Source organism: Zootoca vivipara, chromosome 8 (assembly GCF_963506605.1).
Source record: "Zootoca vivipara chromosome 8, rZooViv1.1, whole genome shotgun sequence".
Taxonomy (NCBI): domain Eukaryota; kingdom Metazoa; phylum Chordata; class Lepidosauria; order Squamata; family Lacertidae; genus Zootoca; species Zootoca vivipara.
Window position 1 is genome coordinate 29457284 of NC_083283.1, and position 24509 is coordinate 29481792.

Genomic DNA, 24509 nt, shown 5'->3' on the forward strand with positions numbered 1-24509 from the left:
ACTGCCTAGTATCATCTTAGCAGGGCAATCATGGAAGATAATGACTTGCCCAGGGTTACCCAGAAGACTTCAGGCTGTGTGGGGGCTATGAACATAAAAATACTTTTTCTGTATTAGAAAAAAATACAGTTCTAGTTCAGCATCCTATTTTTCATAATAGCCAACCAGATTTCAAGCCAGGTTTCCCCATCCAAACCCAAATTTCTATGCAATAGAACATGCTGACTCATTATTCAGGAAGCAAGTCAATACCACAAACAAGGCTAGCCGCCCTACAAGTCATAATTTAATGTATTTTACAGAGCCATGCAAATGTTTTGTTTTTAAATCTGCCTGTTTTCCAGCATTCCCCACTGTTTGATACATCATCTTCCTACCCAATCACTGAAATGTTCTTCTCAGGTCAGGGCGAACAAGCATCATAGTTTCTTTGTGTAGTTTTAAATGGCCACAAGAAGCAACCACAACAGGCAACACAAGAAGGCAGGAGAGGCAATGTACACTGAATCGAAAGCGTACCTTTTTCTCATCTCCTACTCTCCTAGAGGTAATGCTGCCTTAGTAACAGGCCTGAAAGCACTGCACAACTGTTTTCAAGATTCTACATCTCACCTTTAAAGCAATAAAATAAATCTTTTATCTTTTAAAATGTGGTGACTGAGAAGAACACAAAGAGTTTATCACAGTAGGCAGCCTCAAAGCATTCACTCAATCACCTTCTGGTTATACTGTACAGAGCCACTGGTCTATCTAGCTCAACACACTGACTGGCAGCAGCTCCCCAGGGATGTCTGCACATATCAGAGATGAATCCTGCTACTGAACTCTGTAGCAACATTTGCAAGTAACAAGCTCCATGGGAAGGTATATATCATTGGCCTTCTGTTTCAACTTGAAATTCTTCAGCTGCGAAGATAAACACCAATAAACCATGGGAGAGCTGGGGTGGGAAAACCAGATGTGGTTGGTTTGCAATTCCCATTAGCTTCTGTCTGTATGGCCAAATGCCAGGGATAATGGGAGGTGCAGACCAACAACCTCCTGAAGACTACAGAAGTTTGCATGCACATTGCAATGGCTTGGGTCCTTGATTCACATAAAGTAATAGCATACCAAGGATCCCTCAACCCCCAGGAATAGAGGAAAGGGGGTGGCAGGAAAGCTGTGTTCCATTCATGGAAAGAAAATCAGGATCCAAGCCATTATATCTATTAGCCTTGAGGCAATACAGTATTTATTCATGCATCCCTGATATGCAACTACAATAACAATTTTATTGACATTACTTGGTTGTGGTAAGCGTGATGAGGCTGGTGGCGTTATTCCTGATGGAGGCATCTTCTTTACTGGTGGCGACTTGTACTGAAACAGACACAAAAACCAGTCATTGAACAGCTCAGTCATACAGTTCCATGTCTTGAAATACTGTAATGATCAATAGCTCTGTATCTCATGGGGTGTTTGCAAATGTACCTTAAAAAGAGGATTTGAAATGCTGTGGTTTTTTCACTTCATCCAGGAAAATCTAGCGTCTACCCACCTATTACTATGAAAAAGACAATGTACATACCAGATATTCCAATGCTGATTTAAGTCAAGGCTGAGTGATCATCTTTTTATATGTTCATAAGAAAATAAAAGCTGTGCTGGATCAGGCCCAAGGCCCATATAATCCAGTACTCTGTTCTCACAGTGGCCAACCAAACATTCCTGGGAAGCAGAACCTGAGTGCATCAGAGCTCTCCCTACCTGCATTTCATAGCACCTGGTACACACAGGCATGAATCTTATAGTGGAGGTAGAACACAGCCATCATAGCTAGTAGCCAGTGATATCCTTGTCCCTCATTAATCTGTCTAATTCTCTTTTAAAGACATACAGGTTGGTGGTTACCACCATCTCTCCTAACAGCGAATTCCATAATTTAGCTATGTTTTGTGTGAAGCAATACAGACATTTCCAACATTCATTGGATTTTGATGAATTCTAGAACGGTTGTACCTTGGATCACAAACGCCTTGGTACTCAGACGTTTTGGCTCCCGAACGCCACAAACCCGGAAGTGAGTGTTCTGGTTTGCGAACGTTCTTTGGAACATCCGACGGGGCTTCCACGGCTTCTGAATGGCTACAGGAGCTTCCTGCAGCCAATCAGAAGCCGCGCTTGGGTTTCTGAACGTTTTGGAAGTCGAACAGACTTCCGGAACGGATTCCGTTCAACTTCCAAGGTACAACTGTATTCTAAAAGTGGGAGAAAATCTTTTCTTTACCCACTTTCTCTACACCATGCATAATTTTATACACCTCTATAAAGTCCTCCAATACTTGCCTTTCCTCTAAGTTATAAAGCTGCAAATGTTGTCACCTTCCTCATAGCAGAGCTGCTTCATCTTCTTGACCATTTCAGTTGCCTTTTTCTGAAGCTTTCCCTGTTCTACAATCCTTCATGGGGGGAAGTGACCAGAACTGTATGCAGTGTTCCAAGTGTGACTGCACCATAGGTTTGTATAACTGTGTGGTGCTAATGGCTTTTAAAATTTTAATCCCTTTCCTGATGATCCCCAGTATGGAATTAGGTAACTTCTGGCAGGGTTTATTTTTCATCTGAGTAAATAATAATCATTCACCTGCATTCGGGTGGGAAGCTTCCCTTTAGAATCAGTAACCACTTTTCCTTTATTAGTAATACGCGCTGCCTGTTCTTTGCAGAAATTGATGTGCCGATCAGCTGCACTTTCACTAAATCTTCTCTGGCAATATGGGCACTGGATATAATCTATATTCATCAGCAATTCATGAGACACAAAGAACAGTACAGATTATTTGTTACTTTAGTCACTCTGGTTTTATCCCAACTTTAACTCTAGACCAGACCCCCAAAGCGGATGACAATAAAAACAGAAAACATAAACTGCTATAATATCTGAAACAGCATTATAATTTAAACGTGTTAAAAATCAACAGCAAGTCAGTAAAAATCAATGAAGATTTGTGAGTACTGAAGCCATCAGCATTCAAAAGCCTTTCCCCCCCAAAAAATTTAATGCACATAAAAGCCAAAAGCAAATGGGTCTTTGTTTTTAAGGAGGCAGGTCCAAGTGATAGAGAAGTCTATCACCATTAAAAGAAGTCTGCAGCACAATACAAGTCTAGCTTTTGAGTGTTAATGCAGAAGGCGTACCTGGAGCCTGCTTGACCACCTAATCCCAAAATAGCAAATTGGAGATTGACAAATAACTCCTAACCCTAAGGGACCGAGAATATGCTTTTTCTATAAAGGTTTCGCCACCACTTCAACTACTGGGACAGGCAATGAAGGGAGATTATCACCTCTCAACTTGTCTTCAGTCAAGATTTAACAAATCAAGTTGGGCAGGAGTCAAGCAAGCAGGTAATAGGTAAAGGTAAAGGGACCCCTGACCATTAGGTCCAGTCGTGACCGACTCTGGGGTTGCGCACTCATCTCGCATTATTGGCCGAGGGAGCCGGCGTATAGCTTCCAGGTCATGTGGCCAGCATGACAAAGCCGCTTCTGGCAAACCAGAGCAGCACATGGAAACGCTGTTTACCTTCCCGCTGTAAAGGTAAAGGTAAAGGGGCCCCTGACCATCAGGTCCAGTCGTGTCCGACTCTGGGGTTGCGGCGCTCATCTCGCTCTATAGACAGAGGGAGCCGGCGTTTGTCCGCAGACAGCTTCCGGGTCATGTGGCCAGCATGACAAAGCTGCTTCTGGTGAACCAGAGCAGCGCACGGAAACGCCGTTTACCTTCCCCCGGAGCGGTCCCTATTTATCTACTTGCACTTTGACGTGCTTTCGAACTGCTAGGTGGGCAGGAGCTGGGACCGAGCAACGGGCGCTCACCCCGTTGCAGGGATTCGAACCGCCGACCTTCTGATCAGCAAGCCCTAGACTCTGTGGTTTAACCCACAGCACCACCTGGGTCCCTTCCCGCTCTAGCGGTTCCTATTTATCTACTTGCATTTTGACGTGCTTTTGAACTGCTAGGAGCTGGGACCAAGCAACGGGAGCTCACCCCGTCACAGGGATTCGATTATGTTAGCCCTTCCCAATAATCCTACAGCTTCAGATGATGAAAGTTAGAATTTATGCAAACACACACAACTGATTAATGCATTGGATGTTTCCGATACAAAGTCTGTGGCCAATGTGAAATCCAGCCGGAATAGATCTGAGTGATTGCAAAATCTCAACATATATAGCAAATATACACCTTTAAGTGTCAGGCAAAAACGTTCCTTTTTAAACAGGCCTTTGGTTGATTTGACTGACATCCTATGCCCTTGTAAAATGTGGTGGGGTTTTTTTTTGGGGGGGGTTGTTCTTTTTATTTTGATTATGTATTTTGTGGTACTGTATTATACTTTTATTTTATTCTGTGAACTGCCCCTGAGACCTCCGGGTACAGAGTGGTATATAAATTCAATAATAATCATCATCATAATAATAATAATACCAGCAAGTAAGTCACAGGGAGGTATTCTGACCATGTTTAGGGCCTTTAACCAACTGGAAACTTTCTGTTAGACAACACAGCACACTTCACAGTAAAGGAGAAACACAGGAGGTTTTGCCATCACTGGCAAGGAATACACTTTCAAATTAGCTCAAGCTTGTGTTTTGTTAGACTTCTTGGAATTTTCTGTCACTGGCACTCCAAGCACTATTCCTGCTGACTCATCCTTCGCCTGTACAAGATGCAGCAAAACTTACTGGGAACCAAATATATAGCAAGCAGACTCAGCTGTTGGTTAACTATAAGCTTTCCAGATTATATCGGAGTGCCATTAAAATACTCCTACAAACAGGGTTGCCAGACTCAATAGTGGACAAACAGGACTGTGCCTTTAATTGCCCTGCTCTCTTTTGAGTCTGGAAACCTTTAAGAGAAACCAGCAGACCCTTTGTTTAATTTCCAAGCAAATGGTCTCCTGGTTTCTCTTTAAGGTTTCCAGACTCAAAAGAGAAGCAGGGCAATTAAAGGCACAGAAGTCCTGTCCTCTATTGAGTCTGGCAACCCTACCTACAAAGCAAAGTCAAAAATGCAAAGAGGAGAGCCTAACAATAATTTTATTATTTATACCCCACCAAACCACTCAAGGATCTGAAGGTAGCTTGGAGAACTTTCTCTTACAGACAAGTAACTTTTTCCAGCATTGCAATTTTTGACACAAGAATGATTCAGTCACAGCACTTTGGGAAGGAGAATACAGTGGAACCTCGGTTTATGAACACCTCGGTTTATGAATTTTCGGTTTATGAACGCCGTGGACCCATCTGGAACGGATTAATTCACTTTCCATTACTTTTAATGGGAAAGGTCGCTTCAGTTTATGAACGCTTCAGTTTATGAACAGACTTCCGGAACCAATTACACCCATGTTTCAGTTTATGAACGCTTCAGTTTAAGTACTTCGTGGACCCATCTGGAACGGATTAATCCACTTTCCATTACTTTCAATGGAAAAGTTCGCTTCAGTTTATGAACGGTTACTCCGCGGACCGTCTGGAACGGATTAATCCACTTTCCATTACTTTCAATGGGAAAGTTCGCTTCAGTTTATGAACGCTTCAGTTTATGAACAGACTTCTGGAACCAATTGTGTTCATAAACCGAGGTACCACTGTAGATAGAAAAAAACAAGATTACGGCTGTGTGAAGCCCAAGCTAAAAGAAAAAAAAATTAAAATTCTGCATAACTTATTTTTCATTGCTTATACTGTGATTTTATTCTTGGTATAATTTATTTTGATTTTGCTAGATGCAAATGTGATACAGTGGTACCTCGGTTTATGAACACAATTGGTTCCGGAAGTCTGTTCATAAACTGAAGCGTTCATAAACTGAAGCAAACTTTCCCATTGAAAGTAATGGAAAGTGGATTAATCCGTTCCAGACGGTCCGCGGGGTACTTAAACTGAAGCGTTCATAAACTGAAGCAAACTTTCCCATTGAAAATAATGGAAAGTGGATTAATCCGTTCCAGATGGGTCCGCGGAGTACTTAAACTGAAGCGTTCATAAACTGAAGCATGGGTGTAATTGGTTCCGGAAGTCTGTTCATAAACTGAAGTGTTCATAAACTGAAGCGAACTTTCCCCTTGAAAGTAATGGAAAATGAATTAATCCGTTCCAGATGGGTCCGCGGTGTTCATAAACCGAAAATTCATAAACCGAGGTGTTCATAAACCGAGGTTCCACTGTATTCAGCTTTGCTGGGCACTAAAGTAATCCCAAATACATAAAACACTTATTCAAGAACTTCCCTAGTTTCAGATACTTAAGCAGTATCTTTGAAGTCTATCTTTGCAGCCATAACGGCTTAAAAAAAACCCTCATCTGGAGGAAAGTGGAAAATGTTGATGCCACGTTACCGCCATTTCGTCCCACACCTCCATTTTATTTTCAGTCTCTACCTTCTCTGCAAGTGCAAAACTGACAAGGTCAAGTGACTAAAGAAAACGGTGCTAGTCACCACCCTCTACTGAACTGAAAAGAAAGAGTTCCTAACACTAGATGCTCTGCTAGGACATGCAAAAGCCAATAATCCCTTCCACCCTAATGCAATCAGCACTATGGACAGATGAAGCCATTAGAGTCTGGTCCGTCCCAGTTCTCAGAAGGGACAAGACTACGTCTGTCACTCGTAGATATTTAACTGATATTTTTTTAAAAAAAAAATCTACCTGAAAACAAATGGTAAAATAATAATAACAAGAACTTAAAAGGTAGTCTGAAACTTATTTTATGCTTGTTTCTCCCCACCCCCTTTTCTTTTAAACTTCTAAAAGTATAACACCCAGCCCTCTTGGCCTCAACACTGTAAACAGTGGGGGCAGCGATGCTTTTTGCCATATAAGCAAACAGGATGCCATCAAGCTCCATGCCTCACAAGGGGACTTGCTGTAAGTGCATTCAAAGTACACAGCAGCAAAATCTCTCACGTGCTAACCACTACAGGCTACGGCAAACGATGTGCCCTATTTGTAGAAGGGGGGGGGGAATCTTCTTTTTTAAATGAACAGAGGCAGAACAGAACTCTCCAACCGCCTCTCAAAGGATTCCACCAGGCTGCAATTTTTCAAGTGAACCACTGATCCAGGATCAGATCAGGCGAGTCCATTTTGCAATCTGAGCAGGAAAAGATTCACACCCCACATCCCTAATCAGTACAACACGAAACTCCTAATCGACCAACAATGTTTCATTTTATTTTGTTTATTTAATAAACTTTATACACCTTTTGATTGTAAAAAGGCTCTCTTTTCAAGTAGCTTCACCATCTCTGCCCTTTTCGTTCCCCTGGAGAGCCCCTTTCTACAGATAACTAAATATTAGATTTCTAAGACTATAATGGGTGTGACTTCAAGAGCAGACTTACTGGTCCACACTCAGCCACTTGGGAAGACTGTTTCTATGTTCCGTCACCCCCTGAACCTGCCAGCTGAAAGCTCTGTCATGGCCTAGGAGAATCCCTGCTCTTTTTAGGATGCCACTGGGGAATGTGTTCCCCTTCCCTTCATCTGTGCATTTAAGAGGTAAATCTCACCTTCTTAGTCTACCTTGCCTGCAGGCTTTTTCGGATTACAGTAATTCCTTGCCCTCCCATTTTGAGGCAATGAAATGCCTTGAACTGTATGTTAAGTCTGTTTATGACCAGACCAAACACCTGACCCTTTGAGAGAGACAGGATGTGTCTGTCTAGCCATTCATTAGCCATATTGCACAAAACAGATGTTGCAGTTAAAGTCCACAATGTCACATTACATACCAGGATCATAAGTAGGTGGTGGTGGCGGCGGCAGTTTTCCACCTTCTTTAAGGACCTGATCAACCCCTTTGGCTGCTCGTATAGCTGCTATGAGTTCCTCATGCTTTCTCCTCCAGTTTGATTGTTTCTTTGGGGGCTCTGGCTAAGAAGACAACAGAAGCAGCACACACACACACATATTAACCATTTGATAAAAGAGCTTTCTTCAGCTGTGCATACAATATTATATATAACACCACTAAATACGTATCTTCCCTTAACCATGAAGGAATGTTGCTTTTCAGGAGATAAGCAGAGTTTATACAAAAGCTGTATTTAGATCCTTTGACAGGGAAGCTGCGAGACCAGTTATGAAACAAATATAGGAGCAATACATTTAATATTTCATTAGACACTGCTGACAGTGATTTCCAAATAAGAGCTCTGTATACCTAAGTGGAAGCAATGTGCACCTTTTCCATGGTCCTATACACTGGGTTAATCGCTTCATACTCTTTTGGCTGTATTTTCCTACTGACATTATTTACTTATCTGTCTGGTGTTGTTGTTGTTGTTTAAAGAATGCCATGTGTATAAGTCACCTTTCTGGTCCATGGAAAATCACTGCTAATGCCACAACAGCATGTCCAAAAAACAAACAAAATCCTGTACCAGTAAAACCAATGGAAACAAACTTTTTGTTATGAACTTACAAAGTGGCTCTACTAATGCTCCTTAAAACAGAAGAGCCTAATAACCACACTGGCTGTGATCCTAAGGAGGAAGCAAATGTCGTTGAACAAGTACTTCTAAGTACAGTCATACCTCATGTTGCATCCGCTTCAGGTTACGTCTTTTCAAGTTGCGTCCTGCGGCAACCCGGAAGTACCAGTATGGTTACTTCCGGGTTTTGCCGCTCGCGCATGCGCAGAAGCACTAAATCACGCCGCGCGCATGCGCAGCACTTCTGATAGCGGCTGCTTAGAGTTGCGGACATGCCTCCAGGATGGATTACGCCTGCAACTCGAGGTTCCATTGTAATAATGCTCAAGCTTGATTTATTCCCGCTTCCATCATGCCACATACTTCAAATCCAATATTAATTTTACAGTCAGTACTTTTTAAATATTTAAATCTAATCCCAGCTGGGATATTGTGCAATGTATGTGGTTAAGGCAATTACCACTCCTCTTCTGGATTTATTATATCCCATAGATTGTTATGAATAAACTTCCAAAGTCATCACGCACATGCAGCGAATAACTGAACTACATGCCCATGCACATACAGTTGTCTAAAAAAGGGAATATTCTAATGCTCCTTTACCTACCCGTGGCTTCAGAGGTTTGACAGTGGAAATATCAGTTCCCTCCGCTCTCTGTCTGCTGGAGTCAAATGCTTTTCTTTTTTTATTAGCAGCTCTTTGGCAAATAGGAACATGCTTCTTCTACAGGTAAAAGAGGAAAGAAATGCAACATTTATATTTCAAACGCAGGTTTCCTCCCCTCCTCCTGCTAGCCATCCCATCAAATAAGCAGGGAGCCCTTGGGAGGCTAAAACTTGTATGTATTCTTCATCATCCCACCTTACTCAATAGTATAAAACAAAGTTGAAGTTTCAAAAGCAAATCCATCCCATAATGTACTCAGCACTTTTATGAATAGATTAATTAATACTGACCAAGGCTGCATTCATATGACACTTTACTCTGTACCCAACATTTCCTTACCTTTATGTGATCATTCACATGATACAAAAGTCATTCCTGGGAATCTAGATGAAGTTCGGTGCTCGTTTCCATATTAATTGTTTCCATTAAAAAATCCATTTGCAACCCTGTTAACTTTGAAAATCATGAGTTTTGTGTTGTGATTTTCTTGCAATTTCATGGTCAGGGATTTTTATTTTTATTTTAAAAAGTTTTTATAACTTGTCTTGTTTCTCAATTTGATCTTTTTACATGGTTATGTATGTTTTGTGGTATTTTATACATTGTGGTTTGCTGTTTTGTTTTGTTTTTATTATAGATTGGTAATTCTTTATTGTGGCTGATATTGTGGTCGGTTGTTCAAATCCCCGTGATGGGATGAGCTCCTGTTGCTCGGTCCCAGCTCTTGCCAACCTAGCAGTTCGAAAGCACATTAAAGTGCAAGTAGATAAATAGGTACCACTACAGCGGGAAGGTATACGGCGTTTCCGTGCGCTGCTCTGGTTCACCAGAAGCGGCTTTGTCATGCTGGCCACATGACCTGGAAGCTGTACGCCGGCTCTCTCGGCCAATAGAGCGAGATGAGCGCCGCAACCCCAGAGTCGGTCACGACTGGACCTAATGGTCAGGCGTCCCTTTACCTTTACCTTTTTAAGTGTAACTGCTTACCGTAATTATTATTTGCTGATGTTTAATTTTACTGTTTACTATTAGATTCTGATGGATTGTTGCTTTATCTTAAAGCTATTGTGACTTTTATATTGGATCAGATAGTTACTATTAATGTTTGATTTTTATTATGTTTTTATGTGTTGGATGCTGCCCAGAGTGGCTGGGACAACCCAGCCAGATGGGCGGACTATGAATAACAAAATTATTATTATTACTATTACTATTACTATTGTTGTTGTTGTTATTATTATTATATTAATATTATAACACAGCCACCCCACATCTGAATAATATGGGCAATAAACCCCACGTCTGAATGCAGCCTATATTATTGGAAACAAAACCATCTATGTCTGTAACCAGTGATAACTGCTTATATGTAGTCACAATTACCGTAAGTAGTATATAAGTTCCATCACTTAATTAAATAAAACAAATTGAAATTGGCACAATAGCTTCACTTTTAAATGAAGGGTTAGACATGAACATGTTTTTAAGTCAGCTGATGTTTATACTCACTAATGCATTTGGGAAAAAAGTCCTCCCACAAATCTTGCACGGTAAAAGATCTTCAGCTTGTCCCACACTTCCGTTATCTTAAAAGCAACACACACATACATTATGGCATGACAATTCCTACTTAACTCTTAATCTGCAATTATATTTCTGTTTTCTGTAAATTGCTAAAAATGAAACTACAATAAAGTCAGGCCTTAATGATAATAGAGCTCACAGGAGCCATTCATAAAATTGCCTGCAGAGATTGAAATGATCTGCATTTCTCACATGGGAACATTAAAAGGTTTTTCCTCCCATGAGCAGGAATAGAAAAAACTGTGAAAATCTATGGTCTTTAGTGATCTAATTATTGATTGGGACAGTGCCCCTAGTTTCTAACACTGAAATCCTACCGTTATAAAATGGAATCGATCAGTATCTGAAGAACTGCACTGCTGTGTAATATTTTGGAGGAGCTGAATAAAAGAGGCTAGATATGCAAGAAATTGTCTACATCATTAAATAATTTTTAGCACACAACTCCACCAGAAAACACACTCATTTAAAAAAATTAAACTATGAACAGAAACTAGGCCTATAAATGAGGTGTTGCATAGTTTTGTACATTGAATAAGACCGTGTTTTTCTGTTCAGCAGAAAACAATGACTAGATAAGCATTCAAATCTTTTTGTTCCTTTTAAATGAAGCAGCATCAAAATCAACTATACTGACAGCAAAAAAGGCCACAGTCCTTCATTGGTATTTCAAGCAAATGTCTAAATATTACTATTCATTACTTCAACCCAGACAATATAAAAAGCAAAAAATAGAAAAAGAAAAAGCTTATCATCCTTCTTTTACATTTCATTTATGGATTCTGTACTGAGATTGCCAGCAAAACTCTAGATACAGGACGATCCTTTTGTTGAGAGGACTCCCCCCCCCCAATAAAATCACTCATTAGATCATCATCAACTATTACCCAAATTCCCAATAAAAATTGCCTGTGACAATGTGCTAAAATAATGTACCAATACACAATAACTGTATCAGAACCACATATTATAAAAGTTCCTCTGCTGAGAAACCTCTTAAAGGGCAGGAAACTACAAGGAGGAAGTAGCTGGACTGGAATGACTTATGGTATGGTATCAGTTGTCTCTATACCAGTGCACAGAGAATGGAAAACAAACAAGATGAATTTGAGCCCTCAATACAGGATAGCAAATTTGATCTACAGTAATAGGCATTCCTGAAACCTGGTGGGATGATATTAATGACTGGAATGTAAGAATTGAGGGGTATATGGCCTATTCAAAAGAACTAGCCCAAACAGGAAAGAAGGAGAAGTAGCATTATATGTAATGGATGTGTACAGTTGTGAAGAAATCAATAACTTAGAGCAAGGAATGCAGTTTGAGAGTGCATGGGATAAAAATTGTAGGAGAGGAAAACAACAGTGACCTTACTGTGAGTGTCTGCTATAGACCTCCAATCCAGACTAAAGACTTGGATGATACCTTCCTACAGCACATTACCAAACATTCAAAAAGTCTGTTATGGCAGACTTCAACGACCCCAATACTGGCTGGAAGTCAAACTCTGCCAAAAATGTAAGGTCCTACAAATTCCTCAATTGCCTCACTGACAAGAGTAGCAACTCCTCACCAATGTCAGTAGTGGCACGGGCTCTCTTCTCTTGATAAAGAACATCTCCCACCCCCACTGCTTCCCCCATAGATTAAATCCAAGAGCAGAGTAAACGACAACGTCCAGGCCAGGAGGACCGGTCGACACTGGCATATAGTCCTTCCCTCTAGTCCAGGCATCTCCAAACTTGGGCCCTCCAGATGTTTTGGACTACAATTCCTATCTTCCCCGACCACTGGTCCTGTTAGCTAGGGATCATGGGAGTTGTAGGCCAAAACATCTGGAGGGCCGCAGTTTGGGGATGCCTGCTCAAGACACATGATTTGATGTCAGTTAGAATCATTACAAATGGGGCTCAAGGGAGCTACTGCCCTCCCTTGCCCAGGTGAGCGCTGGTTCTGTTTTGTGCTAATAGCATAATGACAATGTACAGCACTACAGAACACTCAACAAATAGTGTTGTATTGTTGCAGCCGTACTACTCTTTTTTTAGTCTCCCTATATGAGTGAATTACTGTTCTTGGCAGATGTCCAATCAACTACAGCTGTATTTACAACAGAAAAAAGGTAATCTATTAGGAAACTGAATTATTTCCTTTGTACTCCAACTGAGCAACAGAACATTCCTTTAAAATGTACTGTACAAGAAACAATTACTTTTTATTTTTTTCCATAAAGGCCATATATGCATGGACTTTTTAAAAAGTAGGTTTTTAAAATACAAATAAAAAGACCACCAGAAAGAAAAGTTGCACAGTCTCATAATCTAGAACCCTCTCGACATACAGCCACAGGGGTTCCTCCCTATGGAGACTGTTTCCACCCATCAATCAATCAATCGTTTTATCTGTATGCTGCCTTTCCAAAGCCCAAACCATGCTCAATGTGGCTCACAACATACATAAAACTACAGGCATAACAAAGTAGCCATAAACAATAAACAAAAGACCAAAAAGTACACAACCAAATAAATAATAATAATAATAATACCCCGCCCATCTGGCTGGGTTTCCCTAGCCACTCTGGGCGGCTCCCAACAGAATATTAAAAACACAATAAAACATCAAACATTAAAAACTTCCCTAAACAGGGCTGCCTTCAGGTGTCTTCTAAAAGTCAGATAGTTGTTATTTCCTTGACATCTGATGGGAGGGTATTCCACAGGGTGGGCACCACTACCGAGAAGGCCCTCTGCCTGGTTCCCTGTAACCTCACTTCTCGCAGTGAGGGAACTGCCAGAAGGCCCTCGGAGCTGAAATTGAACGATTTCCACACAAGATACCGTAGAATTGTAAGATACAACAAATTAACAGCAACATCATCAAGAACCCCTACCCAACAAAACATGCTAAATAATGCCGCAGCCCAATAATCTGTTTACCAGACTCAGCTTTTGTAGCTGGAATCAGTCAAGGCCCTGCCCTCCCAGACCACATGGAAAAAGGCCTGCAAGGCAGGGAGCAGGTCTTCTAGACGCACAGCCAAGATAGTCTAAAAATCTGGAGAGTTGCTGCCAGTCAGTGTAGCAGATAATACGGAGCTAGAGGGACTAGTTTTATGACTCAGTGTGTATAAGGCCACTTCCTAAATTGCTAAGACGAGCTGACTTCATGCCATAACTTTTGCAAGCTTGAATACGCTTCTTTATTTAAAAAGTATCCTCCGCTAAAGTAAGCTTGTCAACTTTATATTTAAGCACTTTCCTGGGAAGCACAGGTAACCTGGAATTGCATGTATCCTTCCTCTGCACCCTGCACAGAAGTAAAAGCTGGCTTCCAGAGGAGGGAAACCCTCCACTCTGCACCCAGCATAGAATTACAGCACGGTGCTGCAGGAGTCTCTAGTAATTATTATTTTGGGGGCAGGCTAGTAACTTTTGTGATCTTATTTACAAGGCTGGATTACACAACCAATAAGATCCAACATCCTGTAAGCCTTCATTGAGAGACTTAACGAAGAAAAAGGGGGCATGGAGGTTAGGTTTGACTCAGGTCAGCCATACCAGGAAGTCTCACATTATATTATAAAATATAATAGCAAAGAAATGCCACTTCACATTCAAACTGCATACAGCAGCAGACGACAAGTGCTGTTAATGCACCTTTGCTTCCAATGAGCAAAGCACTACTTATCATCATCATCATATAACATCCTACGGTATGTTATAATACTGATACACTTATTCAAGTGCCGTCACTTACACAACCAAAATGATATTAACTACCGTGTTTCTCATATTATAAGACACGTCTTATATTTATTTTTTCCTCAAAAAAACACACTATGGCTTATTTTCAAGGGATGTCTTATTTTTTTCCTCCTCCTCCTGCCGCGGCCGGCATTGCTGCTGCGCCTATCACTATGTCTTATTTTCGGGGTATGGCTTATATTCCTTGAATGCTTAAAAATCCTGCTATGGCTTATTTTATGGGTATGTCTTAAAATATGAGAAACAGGGTACGCACAAGACGGATGTATCAGGTATGGAAGAACATCCAGCCTTGCAGAAGCAGTGGAACAGTAACGGAGTGTGTCTACAAACAGCTCAACCGATTATCATGGGTAGCAGATCAATGGCAGCAATCTTGCTACTGTGTGCTCTTGTGAGTCTATACAAGATCAATGAAAGAAAAGATACCACTGGCCCTATTCTCTAGCTTTCAGTGGTATTCAATTATGCATGTAAGCTTCAAGGCATTTTCCGATATTTGCCTTTACAACATCAAGCAATTCACCTCTCAAAGAAGTGCTGTAAAAGAATATGCAAAGAATGACACAAAGATCATTAATTGGAAGCTGGCTTCCTCGTACTGACTTCAGAAGAATAAATATGCTGCTGACACTTCCTGACTCAGCTATCAGTAATCCAAAATATAATTAAATCGGAACGCATCTTTCCTTCGTGTATATAACAAAAGAAAATGTTTTGAATGGAAAAAGATAAATATTCTATTGTCATTCAATCCTGCATCTTCATTTATCATCTTTACATACCTTTCAGATATATTCATGCAGTGATTCTTTTTCTGGGAGGAAACAGGGATATGCATAACCCTAAACATTTTGTGACTCTAACGGGAGAAGAAACTAAATTAAAATTTCAGGTTTCTTCTCTAGCACGGTGAATCGCCAGTTCTGTAGCTACCCCCAATAGCAGCCTCATTTCCAGTCATGGTGTTTCCTGAGTCTCAGACGGAATGAGAGTACCCCTGGACATTTTTTAAGGGAAAAAAAGCACTGTATTCATGTATATGTCAAGCATGCCTACCAATTACAATATTTGGATTGGACTCCAATTCAGCCCTTCAGAAAAATGCTGGTTAGTGGTTCTGTGTTCCCTGCTGTCTTGCTCTGACTGTAGTTGTTGTATGCTAAATAAGTTCAAAAGACAAGGTAAAAATATCTTAAATAAAGACTGGAGTTGCAATGTACTAGAAGGCAAAGTTGAAGGTCAGAAACTGAGAAAGCTTTAAATAGAGTATCACTTAAAAAAAAAAGGCCAATTCTATAGCATCCTTAAACGACTGTGACATTTAACAAGTACAGTAGTGACCTAGATAGGAAGGAAAACCAGACAGAAAAAAGAAGTACGGTGGTATTGCAACTTTCATAATCATGGAGAATGTATCTTTATTTAACTTTCACAACTGAGCAAAGCAGTGTTAGAAACTGAGATATGAAAGCTAGGAGCTCAATGGCACCTTAAACCTAGATTATGGGCGCAACAACAGAATGTCTAGGCGTGCTTTTAAAATAATAATAATACAAAGCTGAAAATGAATGAACTACGTCTAAAATATTATGTTCATTTTTCACATGCTCTAGTCCTTCCCCTGCCCAAGCCCCTAATATTATTAAGAGGGTCTCTTCTCCAGTCTTCAGAGAGTAGCTGGGAGGCAGAAAAAAGGTCCTCCTTTCCTTCCATTCTAGTTTTAATCTGAAATCTTAGGTGCAGTACTGCGCCCAGAGCTCAGAAACTGCTCATGCTAATGAAATTCCCAGTCGAAAAATGCGCCTAGAACAATGGGAGTTTTGAACACTGGAGCAAAGAGATACATTTTCTATCGCCCCTGAATTAGAATTTGTACCTACTGCAATTTCTTCTTTTACAGAATTATTAAAAAATAAAGAGCTTTGAGGTTTTATTTATAACACAAATACAGGCAAATAGATTAAAACAAATAACGGAAGAAGCCCTGTTATTTGCACCTGGTTGCATTATGTAGAGGCATCTAGTCCGGACCTCCATGATGCCCTCCATCTGCTCTTGGATTACCACTCCCAGCATGGCCAATGGTTAGGGCTCATGGGAACTGTAGTCCAAGGACTCAGCTATACAGACGCAAATAAAACGTTTTAAGTGCGTTGTAAAGTGCAATATACAAATGTGACACTAGATGGCGATGATGAGCCATGGTAAATTCAATATGTTTTTCAAAACTTTTTTTAAAAAAAGAATTTTCACAGCGTTTTTTAAGTGTGTGTAGATTCCACCCAACAATGCCTAGAGGATGTTAGGTACCTTGTTCTTGATGGAAAGTCGCTTTGTTAATTTTAAAAACATAAAATTGTGTATAACCTGGTTTGCTCACCATTTTGTGCCATAAATTCCTCATATTACAGTCATACCTAGGGTTAAGTACGCTTCAGGTTGAGTACTTTCAATTTAAGTACTCTGCGGACCCGTCTGGAACAGATTAATCCACTTTCCATTACTTTCAATGGGAAAGTTTGCTTCAGGTTAAGTATGCTTCAGGGTAAGTATGGACTTCCAGAACCAATTAAGTACTTAACCTGAGGTACCACTGTATTTTTGCTTTCTCACACACAGCAATGACTTATCAGCTACCTTGATAAATCATTTTAGTCATCTTACTCCAATGAACACTTTTGTAAATAAGGGGGGGGGCGACATTGGGGAAACCTATAGAAGACCTTACCACCCAGTGTTTAATTCCCCATGGTTAATTAGTCTATTCTACATAGACATATCTCCTGCCAACCTAGCAGTTTGAAAGCATGTCAAAGTGCAAGTAGATAAATAGGTACCGCTCCAGCGGGAAGGTTAACGGCGTTTCCGTGCACTGCTCTGGTTCGCCAGAAGCGGCTTAGTCATGCTGGCCACATGACCTGGAAGCTGTACGCTGGCTCCCTCGGCCAGTAAAGCGAGATGAGCGCCGCAACCCGAGTCGTTCGCGACTGGACCTAATGGTCAGGGGTCCCTTTACCTTTTTACATAGACATATATTAAAGAACTGGCATTTTTTTTAAAAAAAAGGTTTGAAGCAATATTGAAGCAATATGCCTAATAAGCTCTTCATACAATCAACAACAAGAATCTGCACTAATCTCATATTAAGATAAGCTTTATCTTTCAACACACATGAATACCCTACAGAGTAGCAAGTCCCTAAAGAGAATAATAAAATGAGATAAATCATTAAAACAGTAATGATCTGTGGCAAAACTGCTTAGCAGATTACTGCTGAAAGCACTAGTCCAATTACCTGCATTTCTTCAACAGGATTAAATTTTCTTCTGTTGTGCTACCTTCTTTTTAAGATTCGTTGTATTTCTAGTTATCAAGAGGCCCTGCTTGAGTTTGCAACCTAAGCGTTATTCAGCTGGCAGGTCCCACAAGTTTTTTTTGTTTTGTTTTTAAATAAGAAATATGACACATTCCATAAATAGCCTATTATAATTTCCTTCCCAGAAAACTTCAGCAGCAATTTTGAAAGTACTTAAGACTGTTCTCTAATCCTAGGTTCGCGGACAATGGTCAATAAAGGCTGAAAGAACGAGGAATAGCAGAATCCCTTCTCTAACATTAGCTACTGGTGAATAATGTTCTAGAACACAATATGAAGCAGAAGATCCTAGCTCCATCAGTCAGAGCAGTCAGTGCTAGACTAGCCAGAACAGTTACATCCATTTCTCATGTCCCACTCTTTCCGATCACATATTGGCTGAATAGCCAGCACATGTGTGGTTTGAGTGTTTTAGTTGTCTGATTATTTTTAAGCAGCGTAACTCTGGCAAAGAAGCTCAACCCCTAAGAGCGCATCACAGATCATCATGCGTATGAGCAACCAAGTCAAGAAAGAGAAGAGAAAGTGCGCATCTGTTTACTGAAGCCTGTGGGAAACTCATTGTAGAATACTGAACTGTACTCCTAGAAGATTGCCAAGATACAACTCCTGTATGATGCCCCTTGTAGCTTGTTATTGCCAGCTATTACGTGTTGGATTTGCTGCTAGATCTCTTATTATCGAATGCCAGGGTAGTGTTATTACTACTACTACTTCAGGGTAGTAGGCAATGCTCTGGTGTGACAGAACCATGTGGCTTTACTTTCCAAATGTTGCACTTGTCCTTTTCCCTTTGGGATCTCATGCCCTTCTCTTAACCTGTGTTTAAGTGCAAAAGTACTGCATTGAGTGGCTGTATGGCATGATGGTGGTTAGACATGCTGCTGACACCTTTCTGTATAATAATGACGTGTGGTCTGTATTTAAAACTGACTAGTATAGGTAGCCAGGATAACAATGTAGTGTGCACACACCACTTTACATCAGTGCAACGAAACGTTCCGGGAGCCTGTAATGAAGCCACAATGCTAACATCACTACAGCCACCTCTCCAACACAGCTCCTTGAAAATCTTGCAATAACTTCCTTAATTGCAACAGCTACTAGGAACATAAACATAGCTGCCTTATCTTCAATCAGGTCATTGGACCATACAGCTCAGAACTTTGAGGTTTCAAAGAGGAAACATTCCCACCCCTACCTGGATAATGAACCTTGAACTTTCTAAATTCAAAGCAGACACTCTGCCACCCTTTATTGTCACTGCACACTTCAATCTTCAGTTTTCTGCAAACACCCATTATAGAAACACTAGAAGTATATTGCTACAAAAATGTGCTTATCGACAAGTGAAGCAAAGGACTATTTGTGGCCTCCTTGACAGGGGACACCCTTAGGTAAATTTGAGCAATGTGGTGGCAGTGGCAATAAACTGAAGTTTTACATTAAATCATTGAGTATTTTGACTCAATAAGAAGCCTTCTCTGATTTATATATATATATATACACATATACACAATATATACATCTTAACCACGGGGGCAGGAATCATATAAGATAATCAGTCTTTTCTCTCTCTTATCCTGGAGGAAACGTCTCTCTTAAAGTGGTGTTGCTGCAAAAGATACATACATCACCTAAAAGCCAAGACCAGGTAACAGAGCAGATCCAGGCACTCTTGGAGAAAACTGATTTTCTAGATCAGGGGTCCCCAAGCTTACCTGGCTTCGGGCTGGAGAGAGTGCGGGAGGGTGGGGGAGCGCACGTCCCTGCACATGCGCAAACACTATTTCTGGCGCACTTCCGGGGTGGAAAAGCGCCGGAAATAGCTTGTGTGCATGTCCATGGGCCTCCTCCAACCTGTAAGTGCGCCGGAAATGACGCTTATACATGCGCACAAGCTATTTCCAGTGCTTTTTCCGACCCGGAAGTGGGCAGCTGTGCCGCGGTGTTAAGAGCAGGTGGCGGGAGCGGATGGCTAGGGTGTCGCAGACTTAGTCTGGGGACCTCTGTTCTAGATCCATTTCCATTGGGGTTTAGGCTTGGTTCTAACACAGAAGCTGCTTTGGTCACCCTGTATGACCTCTGTTGGAAGACAGGGGAATTGTGCCCATTAATGCACCTTTACCATCACCTTTAGACACCAGGCAAAAACTTCCCTCTATAACCAGGCCTTTGGCTTTTAACTATTTGGGGAATTTTTAAAGTGGATAAGATGTTTTTAATGTATTTCTTTTTCCTCTTGGTTTTAATGTATCTATGTGACGTTTATTGCCTCTCTGCTTAGTTGTAAGTCCCTTTGGGTTTCCTGAGCAATATAAAATGACTGACAAATTTAATAAACAAAAAGAAGAATAAAGGAAGCCTTTTTATTTGGAATCATTGCTTTATTCAGTTTTATATTTCAGTAGAATTGAATGGATGAAAACTCACAATTAACCTACAATTTTTTTTTAGCTGAGCGGCAGCCCTGAAAAAGTGTAGGGGGGTGTTTGAAAATGCCAAAACATTTCCCTTTCTTTTTCCTTTTCTGAAGGGTATTTATGCATATGCCTAGAATACATGAAACAACTAAAACTTCGAAATAATAGCAGTACTTCATTTGTTAATTTTTCCACATGAAAGAGAAAACTATCCCCCACTAGAGAGGCCACGGTTTCAATGCCCCTGAAGAGGCTGTGCCACTCTTTTGCCCCCTTTCACCACCTCTAAATCTCAATAGAGGCTACTAGAGTGAAAGTAGGTAATGTAGAAGACTATTAGTTATGCTACTACAAAATGTGCTGTGACTTGCATGGCTTAAGTTATTTGATTTTATCATGTTGGGTCTGAAACTATTGCCTTAGATGTATATCTCAACTGTTTTAACTATGGTAATCTGGTTAGCTTTTAGTACTGTTGTATTGGGTTTAGGTAGCGATCCTCTATACCAGGCACCCCTAAACTGCGGCCCTCCAGATGTTTTGGCCTACAACTCCCATGATCCCTAGCTAATAGGACCAGTGGTCAGGGATGATGGGAATTGTAGTCCAAAACATCTGGAGGGCCGAAGTTTGGGGATGCCTGCTCTATACAAGAAGCTGGTGTAAAGCAAGCTGATGTAAACTCTGTTCAGTCACAGGGCTGCTGCTGGCAGAGGAAAAACAAGTCTTTAAAATAGTGTTTGAGTTACACCATACTTTTTTGCCAGCTTAACTTATGCCAGATTGCAAGGTCACATGACCAAGCTGAATGAGTTTAGGATACAGACCCCGCCCCTCTGGTCCTGTCTCTGCCATGCCCCCCCCCCTCCAATCTCTTTTTCAGGACTTACTTTGGATGAGCCAAGGATGAGGGAGATAAGGCACTTGATCCTAACCTGCTCACCCTGGTGGATCTGGCAGTAGGATTGCTCCCTTAATGATTTATTGCTATGGCTGGTTTGTTTGGTTCTCAACTAGGAACCACAGATTACCTCAATTACTTTCCTTGTTTTTGTTCCCATGCAGCTATTCTTACTACAAATATTGGCTTTTTAATTGTAAGAACAAAAGAACCACCTGCTGGTTCAGGCCAAAGACCCATATAGCCCAGCACTCTATCTTCCCATTGGCTAACCAGATGTCTATGGGACGTTTGCAAGCAGAACCAACGTGCAGCAGTGTACACACCCCAAATATCAAATTAAGACCTGCATAAGCCAAGAATTCTGGAACATCTTGCCTTTAACAAGGAGTAGGCATATACAAAAATCCTCCTCTCATGTTTTCAGGAATTAAGATGCAGAAGTGCTTCTGCAAGCAGCTTCAAGACAATAACTGGAATCCTTCAGTGAGCATCAGTTTTAATGGGTTTTAAGCAGAGGAGTGCAGTCCAAGTGGAAATTTGGCCTAAAGGGCTACCATTTTCAATTCTTTACTGAGGTCAGACTGTTTAGTTCTAGTTATCTGAATGTTTTTCTTAGCAAAACCTATCACCTCCTCCTTCCACAGTGCATGCAAGTGTGAAAGATTATCAATGTCAGGAAAACGTTTCTTCACTGCAATTGTTAGAACTGTGAAATAAATAAAATAAAATAAAACAGACGACAAACCACCCAAAATAATGCTGTCATCACCCTCAGAATGTCAGCTGTCCACAGCTAAAATGAGTATATTGTTGGCTAAACGTGACAAGAATGCTGAGTAGCTAAGTAGAGGGAACTACTATACATGTAACATTTTAAAACAAACAATATATTAAAGGCTTAGTAAAGCAATGAATGCTCAGCTTGCACAGCCAAAACTAGCCATACAAGGTCATTGCTCAGGAATGAGAAAACATGGGCATGCCAAGAGAACTCAGCCAAACACTACTTCACCACGGGGGAGATATGCTAAGCCAGCAAAGGACTCATTCCCAGTCCAAAAGGTTTTAGGCCTTTCCACACAAATGGCACTGAAATTATCTTTCCACCCACCCAGCTTACCCCTCTTGCATTTCCCACTGCTGCAACAGAAATATAAAACTTGCACCGGGTGCTAGAGTATATGCCTGCTTTAAAAATGGTTCTCTCAAGTTTCCTGTGCCAATATCCTCCATGTGATGCGTTCCATGTCACAAGCAATCCCTTCCGATGCTCCTCAAAGCTCCCTTCCCTCCCCCTCTTGTCTTGCATTGCTTTTTTTAAAAAAGCATGTAAAGGCCTCATCATCCCCACCCACCCTCCTTCAAAGAAACAAGATTCACCAAAACACAGTTATGCAGTAAGGAAGATAACATTGAGAAGCTCGGACCTTAAAACCTGTCAGGTTTAGATAGGAGAGTCATTGTTGCTGTTGCTCTTTTATATTATTACTGTTGTTCAGTGCTTTTTTTTCTGGAGGGACGCACACCCCTAAACATTTTGTGAATCCAAATTTGGCCTCATTGAGGGGAAGTGTTTCAAGATGCATAGGAAAATAAGAGTACCCCTAAACATTTTTTTGGGGGGGCGAGCACTGCTGCTGTTGTTGTTGCTGTTATTATTATTATTGGCTTTAGCAGCCTTCCAAGCAAATCCATGAGAACCTAAGGGCAGCCTGCCTGGGACTAACCATCTACTGGACCCTTCAAGTCAGCCTCGCTTCATAGAATAACAAGCCCATCCCCGCCTTCCTCCCCATCTGAGCAGTAGCCCTTGCCCAGGACCGGATTTAGGTTTGATGAGGCCCTAAGCTACTGAAGGTAATGGGACCCTTTACATGTCCAGCTGCCCTTTGTCAACAAATTGTCGCTATTTTTTGTGTTGAATATATGCTATATGGTAATTTATACACCTAATACAGTACGTCCATACCACACAAAACACTGTTGCTGTATGTAGGTTTTATTTTATTTCTTTTTTACCTTCTATTTTGGAAATGTACATCCAGGTTTCTTTTTCCTTTAATTTTTTTGGGGCCCCCCAAGAGAGCGGGGCCCTGAGCTATACTGTAGCTTGCCTAGCTTATACGTAAACCTGGCACTGGCCTTGCCCCTTGGCGACGAGTTCTGCACACAGGGAGCAGAAAGGGCTGGGCAAGGGAGGAGGAGGAGCAGCAGCAGCGCACCAAACGGCGAAGGGGAAAAGGCGAGGCGGAGGCACTTTACGCAGGCGGCTTGCGCCCACCTTCCCGGCCCATTCCCGGGGGACCTTCTCCCGCCGCCTTCCCGGAGAGGCCACCATTTCTTGCCTCCCTCCGGCACCTCCCTTCTTCCCAGCTCCGGAGAAACACACAAAGGCTCGGGCCTCCTCTCGCGCGCGGCGAGGCAGCGGCTGCAGCAGCCGCCTCCTCCCCGGGCCTTCTTCCTCCTTTTCTCCTCGCGTCCCTCCCTTACCGTCCAGCTCTTCCATGGCGCCGCCGCCCCTTCAGGCTCCAGCTCCCCGCCGCCGCCGCGAGTGTGGCCGCTGCTGTAGCAACCCGGCCGCTTCCCCGGAGCCAGCTTCCCCCGCGCCCATTGGCTTCCCCGCGCAAGGAGGGGTGGGGAGGTGGGCGGCGCGGCGCGCGCAGTGCGCATGGGATGGGATGGGATGGGCCGCCTCCGGAGTCGCCCGGGACGCGTTCGGATTTTCCTCCAAGGTCGCCCGGCTGTGATTTTCACAGCAGGGTCGAGCCCGTGGGCGCTTGGGCGGCCTCCCCGCGACCTCCCGCCGCGATTATTTCTCAACGTTTTTTCGGTAGCCTGAAGGGCCTCTCTCACACGCAGACATGACAGGCAAAGAAGAAGCAGCAGCCTTTCCCCGGTCTTTTGCAGCAGCGTGACGAGCAGAAATGCAAGGAATGTTCCGCAGGAATATCTTTCTCTCTGCAAGGGGTGATTCGCGTAGGGCGTGTGTGGAGGGCATGAGAAAAAGTGTGAGGTTTTCTCCACCCACCCCGGCAGGGTAAAGGGGCAGCAGCAGCAGCATCGTGGCAAAAAGAAATCAAAACCACAGCTTTTTGCTGGCGTGGACCTGTTGAGTTAACTAGTGCGGTGCATGGCTGTTAAAAGGAGGTTTGCCACGGGGGAAACCAGCTTCAAGGAAAAAAGCGGGGGTTCTTGTGCATATTTAATAGTTCTATAGAAGAGGGAATTTCAGGAGGTGCTGCTTACAGGCTATGATAATGCCTCTTTCTTTCCCTGATGGAGAGAGGTGTGCGGGCT

General features: G+C 41.9%; 1 protein-coding gene across 1 annotated transcript in view; it reads right to left on the minus strand.

Annotated features, from left to right (window-relative positions):
- ZC2HC1A (zinc finger C2HC-type containing 1A) overlaps positions 1-23823 on the minus strand; it is a 30469-nt gene extending 6646 nt beyond the window's left edge. The window contains exons 1-6 of the mRNA XM_035124926.2: positions 23703-23823; positions 10668-10744; positions 9099-9215; positions 7790-7931; positions 2627-2775; positions 1287-1362 (exon numbers count right to left, since the gene is read on the minus strand). Coding sequence (XP_034980817.2) covers positions 1287-1362; positions 2627-2775; positions 7790-7931; positions 9099-9215; positions 10668-10744; positions 23703-23718 — 577 coding nt within the window. The 5' untranslated portion in view covers positions 23719-23823. The remainder of the gene's footprint in view (positions 1-1286; positions 1363-2626; positions 2776-7789; positions 7932-9098; positions 9216-10667; positions 10745-23702) is intronic.
- Between the last annotated feature and the right edge of the window lie 686 nt (positions 23824-24509).